This window comes from Paramisgurnus dabryanus, chromosome 16 (assembly GCF_030506205.2).
Source record: "Paramisgurnus dabryanus chromosome 16, PD_genome_1.1, whole genome shotgun sequence".
NCBI lineage: Eukaryota > Metazoa > Chordata > Actinopteri > Cypriniformes > Cobitidae > Paramisgurnus > Paramisgurnus dabryanus.
This window is the reverse complement of record NC_133352.1, coordinates 25,215,987-25,225,036: the sequence shown is the minus strand read 5'-3', so window position 1 is coordinate 25,225,036 and position 9,050 is coordinate 25,215,987. Positions and strand designations below refer to the sequence as shown.

Sequence of the window (9,050 nt, the reverse complement as noted above, 5' to 3'; positions counted from 1 at the left end):
GCGATTTGGGTGTAGTTTACTGATTGTTTTATGGTGAAGGAGGAGAAGTGCGCATGAACATCTTCAGGGCAGGTGTGAAGATGAGGATGGTGCCCAGTACAGACACGGTAAGAAATGCCCAGAGGAAGATTCTGTCCAACACCTGTGCCACAAACTTCCAGTCCTGTACAACCTGGCAGAGCCAAAAAATCATCATTATCATAGTTGATACTTCTTAAAGGGACACCACTTTTTTTGAAAATATGCTCATTTTCCAGCACCCCTAGAGTTAAACATTTTATTTTTACTGTTTTGTAATCCATTCAGCTGATCTCCGTGTCTGGCGCTACCACTTTTAGCATAGCTTAGCATAATCCATTGAATCTGATTAGACCATTTAGCATCGCGCTAAAAAATATTTAAGAGTTTTGATATTTTTCCTATTTAAAACTTGACTCTTCTGTAGTTACATCGTGTAGTACAACCGACAGAAAATTAAAAGTTGCGATTTTCTAGGCAGATATGGCTAGGACTATTCTCTCATTCTGGCGTAATAATCAAGGACTTTGCTGCTGTAACATGGCTGCAGGAGGTGCAATGATATTACGCAGCAGCCGAAAATAGTCCCCTTAGTAATTTTCAATGGCAGGAGACTATTTTCAGGCACCAGCAGCCATATCACCCTGTAGCCCAAGACAGCTTGCCCACTGAAGCTAAGCAGGGTTGAGCCTGGTCAGTACTCGGATGGGAGACCACCTGTGAAAAAACAGGTTTCTGCTGGTAGAGGTGTTAGTGAGACCAGTAGGGGGTGCTCACCCTGTGGTCTGTGTGGGCCCTAACACCCCAGTATAGTGACGGGGACACTATACTGTCAAAAAGCACCGTCTCTCGGATGAGACGTTAAACCGAGGTCCTGACTCTCTGCGGTCATTTAAAATCCCAGGATGTCATTTGAAAAAGAGTAGGGGTGTGCCCCGGCATCCTGGCCAAACTTGCCCATTGGCCTACTAATCATCCCCATATCTACTAATTGGCTATATCACTCTGTCTCCTCTCCACTAATAAGCTGGTGTGTGGTGGGCGTTCTGGCGCAATATGGCTGCCGTCGCATCATCCAGGTGGATGCTGCACATTGGTGGTGGTCGAGGAGATTCCCCCATTCATATGTAAAGAGCTTTGAGCACTGAGAAAAAGCGCTATATAAATGTAACGAATTATTATTATTATTAGTAAGTAATATCACTACGCCTGCTGCAGCCATGTTACAGCAGCAAAGTCCTTGATTATTACGCCAATGTAACTATGTAACTACAGAATAGTACACAATGTAACTACAGAATAGTCAAGTTTTAAATAGGAAAAATACGTTGGTTATTTTTTTGGGCAATGCTAATATTCTAATCAGATTTAATGAATTATGCTAAGCTATGCTAAAAGTGGTACAGCCAGACCTGGAGATCAGCTAAATGGATTCCAAAAAGGTAAAAATCAAATGTTTAACTCTAGGGGAGCTGGAAAATGAGCATATTTTCAAAAAAAAAGGTGTGGTGTCCCTTTAAGCATCAGATAGTCATCATGATGATCACTGACATAGATATTAGCAAACATCAAATGTCATCATTATCCCTGGCTTTGTCATCATTGTCATCAGTATCACTGATGCCAGAGTGACCTTATTACCACAAATCATCATCAATGTCATGTATACCCAGAGGAAAATTGTGAGGATACAAGAGACTTTAAGGTCTGCTTATATTTTAAATACCGGTTTTAAGTGAATTAACCTAGTATCAATTTAAAGTCTGGGCTGTTGTTCATAAAATTTCTTTGAAAAACTAAAAGGATAAAAATTAGATTGTTGTTGACATACAGCATAAGTATATATAAGTAAATGTGGATAGTATAGATAAGGTTACATTGTTTCGAAAAATTGTTTGACTAATGCATACTTAAATGATAAATGCAGACTGTTGTATTTTGACAAACATTTCTGTTTGAGATGTGGTTAAGCTTTCTTTTAAAATCAGGGTAAAGATCAGAGAAACTGAAGCAAAAGTTTCCATATGTCTAGGAGAAACATTTAGATATTTAAACAGCTCTCATGTTTGATCATTTTCCTATAGGTAACTTTTAAAACAATATCCTCCTTTGATGCCAGATGCACCAAAAATGGCAAAAACAAGACCATGAATTTTTTATTTATTTATGTATTAATCAGGATATCTTACCTCTCTAATGAAATGCTCCTTCCTAATATGTTGTGAGATGTAGCGAACAGAGTTGGTGGCTTGCTCCAGCAAATTGATCAAAGCTTGACCTTCTCCCTCAGGACCTGGTCCTTTTTTGCTCCGGGGTTTGAGGTCAGGGCTTTGGGGCTCCAACTCTGGGTAGTGATAGCGGTCTGTGTTTCCCCTCATGCAGAGCAAATGTGGCAGCCTCTGGAGGAACAGCGAACGAACCCATGGAGACATGGGGTGGTAAGTAGCCGAGGAACGATGATGCACGTTTATAACAAACACCGTCACGATGATAGAGAGGGTGACGAAGACCATGATAAAGAGCAGGTACTCGCCAATCAGTGGGATGACTTTGGATGAAGAAGGAATGATTTCTTCGATGACCAGGAGGAAGACAGTAAGGGACACCAGGACGGAGGTGGAGAGAGAGACTTTTTCTCCTTCATCAGAAGGAAGGTAGAAAACCAGCACTGTGAGGAATGACAGTCCCAAGCAAGGAATAATAAGGAAAAGCGTGTAGAAGAGAGGAAGACGTTTCAGAATAAAAGAATAGGTGATGTAGGGGTAGGAAAGGTGGCCATCGCGTCGGCTGCCCTTGACACCAGTGGCGCTGAGGATCTCCCATTCACCGTTATCAAAGAAGTCGCTTCGGTCCACCTGCTGGTTGACTAAGACAAGATCAACCATGTTTCCATCATATGTCCACGAGCCAAACTTCATGGAGCAGTTTTGACGATCAAATGGGAAGAATGTGACGTCCATGGTGCAGGCTGATTTGTAGCTAGCAGGGGGTGTCCAAGTAATCATGCCGTTATGCTTTATAATGGCTTTGGTCATAAGTGAGCCTTCGAAACGTCCATCAGCACTGAAAGTCGACAGGATGACATCATTAATGAAATGATTTGTAAAATGCATCAGTTCTATCTGGTTTCAACACAAATGACAACAACTTACTTATCATATAAAACAATGTCTGGGAGCCAGATGCTCTCTGACGGGACTCGGATAAATGTGATGCCACCATAATTCTCAGGGTTCCAACGCAGTTTATAATCCATCCACTCCTACAAAGCCAGATGATAATATTGAACTTTATTAAGTTTGATTTGATAATGTTGGTTCAATCCTGGTTTCACTTTTTTTACTTAATGTGAAGTCGCATTTGATTTGTTTGAACAGTCTGTATATTTTATTATAGTTATATATTTTACAGTGTACAACAATTTACCCTGCAAAACTTTAGTTATGTCAACAATTATTATACAAATGGGTGACTCTCACGAAATCCAGACTTAGAAGGTGTACAGCATCAGATTTTTAAGAAAACCCTTGAAGCCAATTTTTTTGCACATGTAAGATTAAGGTCTGAACTATAACCATTATTTTTTGAGGATTTAAAAAATATTTCCTATAGAATTATTTAAATTTTTTAGATTAAAGTTATCAAAAAGTATCATTACCTCAACATGATATTACATTAAATATAAGCATTTACAAACTCATGTTTTGGTAATGAGAACTAAAGGTACTAAAAAAAAACAAAATTTAAACTTTTATATGGAGAGAAAAAATAAGAACTGCTTACCTGGTAGCCATCTTGAGTGTCACAGTCAATTAAGTCCCTTCCAAACTATATATATATATATATATATATATATATATATATATATATATATATATATATATATATATATAGTTATTATATATTATTATAATTTTTTTTTTTTTTTTGAAAAATTTAGTTCCTTGAGGGCTTAAACAATTATTGAAAATTTTTGCGTAGGATGAGAAAATTGGTCTTGGACACATTTATATTCCTTATTATTTTGTCTACTTTCACCAATGATCACCAAATACCACATGTTTCTTTACTGTAAATTTTTATAGTATAACATGAACTGAAGCTTTTTATTTTTTAGATTTTTTAATGATAAATATTTCCATGTCAAAGAACCCAAATCCAGTCATGGACACATTGCGGTAATGAAAATTTTTCCCTTAAATGTGGAAAAAAAATTTGGTTTGTATGTCGTCATTTGAAATCATGTGCAATGAAGAGATGTTTGTAACTGTATGCTTCTTATTTTGATACTCTTACTTTGCATTTACTTTTTATCCTGTTTCATGACACCTCATAAGTCTAATTTCACGAGAATCACCCAAATGTGTTTGAATTTACCTACCTCCCAAAGCCACACATTTGTGGTCATAAGCTGATTTTTTTCATCCTAAAACAGAGGGAGATAACACCATAAACAACAACTTTGTAAATAAATTTTAGCCCTTTTTTAAGTAATATAAATAAATTAACATATATTCAATTACACACATTAAATCATTATTAATAATAATTTACATTTTATGTCAACTAACTAGCATTTTGTGCTTTTTAAAGCCAACTATAGTCCACAAGTTTGCATTAACAAGTAATCAAATATGATAATTAAGCATTTTTTGCATGCTGTCCGAGGGGAGGGCTCAGAGCACGGAAATATAAGCCTGAACCCAGTACTCCCCCCTGCCTTAGTCGGGGATATATATACCATCTGAAAGTCAGGCGATGGGGTGAAGGAGGGATGCTGCAAAAACTGTCACTGGACAGAGGTGAGGGACGGCTATATATATAGAGACCTCATAATTGGGTGGATTACATGGCCATGCTCCTCCCAAACATAATTAAATAAACTTCAAAGATAGTGCAATAAAGAAGCACTCGAAAAAAGGTTAATGTTATTATCCAGAAAGCAAACAGCATTCTGGCTTTCTGTTGAAATTATGAGATACATAAAGTAAAGTCGGACTGACAGGTTATTCAGCCCATAATGACAATTCCTGTTATTATTTCAATTACTCAAAAGCATCGGCCATTTCTTTAGATAAATGTCCATCATAACCACTTTAAAGGGGTTTAATACATTGAATTATGAGACACTTGGTCACTCCTGCCCTCAGGTGATGTTTATATCAATATGAACAAATAAGCACATCTGAGCCCTCCTCTGCTAGACACCATCAGATTGCATGGTGTAATATCAGTTAGTCATCATTTTTGTTCATAGTTAGAGCAATCTTCATGCTGCAATGCCATATACAGTACATACAATAATAAAAAATAATTATAAAGCATGCATTGACAAAATCATACCATAACAGAGCATTAACACACTGAATAAAAAATTTACTTCTACAGTGGCTGTGGTTCATATGTAAGTGAATCCCTGTGCTTGGGCAAGCACATGAGATGAAATTAATACCTGACAATAAATGCTGAACAGTTAAAAAACAAGCTAAATTCTGATAACTTCACTCTGTGGCTGAATCACAGACTATCAAGGCACACTTTTCAAAAAATAACGCTTCACTGGATCTCTGCTCTGTTAATAATTTACTCTTCCATCATACAAGTCTTCTGAACAGCAAAACCCTTTTAGAGAGAGCAAGCCAGAATAAAGAATAGAGATGTGACAAAAATATAGTAGGAAGCAGTAGGACAGAAATATTTGTCTGCATTTCCTCTAAGCAAACAGATAACGTCTAATATAGAGAAATATAAAGGTTTTATTTATCAATGTATTTCAAAACCATGGACAGCTACAGCAGATTTGTTTCAGCACCATGGACAGGGATCAACACAGAGCCATCAGCTGTCCCTCCGAATTAAGTTTAAAAAGTTGAATTAGTGTGTTGTCTTACCACATCTACTAACTGAGATATCTTTAAGCCGAAGCGGACTTTAACAGTGTGGTTTGCATGCAGAATAGGCCTGACCCAGCGCTGGTACCCCTGAAACAAGTCCCTTAGCAGAGCATCCTCTCTCTCCGCCAGAGATACAAACCCTTTACCTGCTGAAAACAAACATACAATGATTTTAATACATTCCAAGAATAATGAAATTAAGTTAACTGTCAGTTGACCAGGTAATGTTCATTACTGAATAGTGTAGGACTTGTTTAGAAAACAGGGGTTATTTTCAGTACCTGAATAAATGCTAACACTTTTACAATCAAAGTAACAGAGTCATGTGAGCAAAGGTAAAATAAAATTACAGACAACCAATGATATAAACCAGATACTGCATTGACAGTCAGCAGAAGGCCAATGACAGTGTCATACACTGACCTCAACTGAGGACATCCACACTCATCAACTACACACACACACACACACACACACACACACACACACACACACACACACACACACACACACACACACACACACACACAGGCAGACTATATGTAAATATATAAGAAAGCACACAGACATAACCCCTTTTCAGGAACAGATTATTGGTGTTTATATATACTTTATTGTATACTGTACGTGAAGATTGAACATAAATAATTATCAACATACATAAAAATACTGCAATATACTTTAGTATTTACTTTAGTAAATACTATAGTGACTGAATAAACTGCAATAATATTTTTGGTGTAGGCTATTTAAATACTATTGTAAAACTGTAATACTACAAACAATATGTTAGAAATTTTACTGATGTTTACCATGGTAAACTAAATACCAGTATATTGTAGTACTGTAATATTTTTATGTGGGAATTGATAAGTAGATAACCGAAATATATTCTATAACCCACTAACAAAAAAATAATAATATAAAAAGAGGATAATAAGTTTGTACTTACCAGTCGTGCTGGCGATAGTTTTAGTAAACAGTGTGACAAAAATAACGATCGCCAACAGCATCTTGTAATTAAGTATTTTAAACTGACTTGACACAAACTAAACGTGCACGCATTCCACTGTACTTTAGAATTCACTTTTATAATATTATGAAGTTGCAGTTATTATTTAAAGTAAAAAAACAGAGCGTTTTATCGAGCCGCTGCTTTTCAGAAAGAGTCCAGCCACGCGCTTGACTCGCACCACAGGAAGGGAGGGGAGGAGCGCGTGCCCGCTTAAAGGAACAGATGAATTTCTCCAAACTGATCAACATCAGCACTTTCAGTAGCATCATCAATTTATTGTAAAAGTTAACCAACAGCAACTGGAGTAAAAGCTTTATGTGCATATTTAAAATATACGATACACTCTGTGCGTTGCTGTATCTTTTATAAGCATGATTGATATGAGCAAGAACTCTTATATTAAATCATCAATAACATACCAGAAATATTTTGCCTGTTATAGTTTTTGCTTTTTTAACTTGAGTTGTAATACAGGGTCTGTATAATTTTAATGAAACATATATACGTTTAATATGTTTATATTTTATGTTTTAATAACTTACCAATGATTAATGTTAAAAACATTATCTTAACTTTACTTTGTCAGATCTTTATTTAAAACCTCACATAGGCCTATTACATTTCTGTATTGCCAAATTTAAATGCACTGAACTCTTTACGTCACCAATGTCACTTAAAAAAATGCTCTCACAAGAAAAGCTCATAAGATGCGTGCTATAAGGATGTGAGTCACAAACTTCAATTACATTTTTTTTTTTTTTTTGATATTCTCATGCATGTGTTCTGGTAAGGGGTAATAGGAGATACACTACTATAAGTATGATGTTTTAATACTATTAACTATTACAAGTAGTAAACATCAACAGCCCCCTTCCCAAAACACACTCAAGCAGTAGCTCGTGCAAATATTTTTCCTCTGTATTCATGGCTGCATTCTGAGCTCAGATGATTTTCTGCTCCAGTTGGGACCAGCTGTGGCCTCAGAGAGGGTTCGTCTCACTTTTTCTCATGTCGTAGCATGTGATGCGATTCTCTATCATTCTGAATATAAACCTTCACTTGATCCACATAAACATGATCTAATAGCCTAATCAGATGTGCATAGATATCCCAATGTATAAGAATGTACAGATGACATAAATCACCCAAAATGAGATCAAAAGTATCAAGAATAAGGTCATGATACACTTTTAGAGTTGTGCTATTGCATTTGTCATTTTGATTTAAAGGTTTCTGATTCACATTATGTACACCACATCTTATTTTATCCACACCACACGTGTGTCTGCATGCCTGTGTGTTATAGACTGCTGACTTCAGAAGAGAGGCAGTAAAACTGCAAAATGACATAAATATTCATAAAGTCATTCTTTAAATAATACATCTCCGCCTCCATTTGCACACTCCCTTGACTTCACTTTTTCACCTGTAAACCACAGTCATGAAAAATGAACACTGAAAATCTCAGAGAGTCTTGAGAAATGAATACTGCCGTCTAAACTCCAGTGATTGGTGAAATTGAGACTATAATGTGAAAAGATGCCATCTGCCTAACAGCTGCGTATTTTGCATATATTTGCGAGTGGCAAAATGCACTTCATTAAAACACAGAAATGGCAGAATCATTTTTCATGGTTTTAATTAATTGTTTTCCACCTAATCATCATCATATTACAACATTATGATTAAGCTCATCCACCATTATCCACCTAAAGACAGACCACAAATCAGATATCAGTATGTAAATAATGACTTCAAACAAATACTGAAGAAACTGCATCAGGACTACAATTTAAGTGTAGAATTGGGAGGAAAACAGGAACTGTGTATTAAATAACAGTACATGCAAATGTGTGAGATAAAGGTTTAAGATCTATATTCCAATAAACACCCACATATTTGACCATCTACAGATGCTGGTCATATAATTAGAATATAATCAAAAAGTTTATTTATTTCATTAATTCCATTCAAAAAGTGAAACTTTATATATATATATATATATATATATATATATATATATATATATATATATATATATATATATATATATATATATATATATATATATATATATATATATATATATTATATTCATTAATTAAACACAGAATGATATGTTT

At 35.6% G+C, this 9,050-nt stretch overlaps 1 protein-coding gene across 1 annotated transcript; it reads right to left on the bottom strand.

Annotated features, from left to right (window-relative positions):
* Positions 1-22: 22 nt before the first annotated feature.
* Positions 23-7,077, bottom strand: chrnb3b (cholinergic receptor nicotinic beta 3 subunit b). The gene is made up of 6 exons (XM_065273404.2): positions 6,865-7,077; positions 5,910-6,061; positions 4,400-4,444; positions 3,171-3,280; positions 2,208-3,081; positions 23-172 (listed from the first exon to the last, which is right to left on the bottom strand). The coding sequence occupies exons 1-6, from the start codon at positions 6,923-6,925 to the stop codon at positions 29-31; spliced, it is 1,386 nt and encodes a 461-aa protein (XP_065129476.1). The 5' UTR covers positions 6,926-7,077; the 3' UTR covers positions 23-28.
* Positions 7,078-9,050: the final 1,973 nt, after the last annotated feature.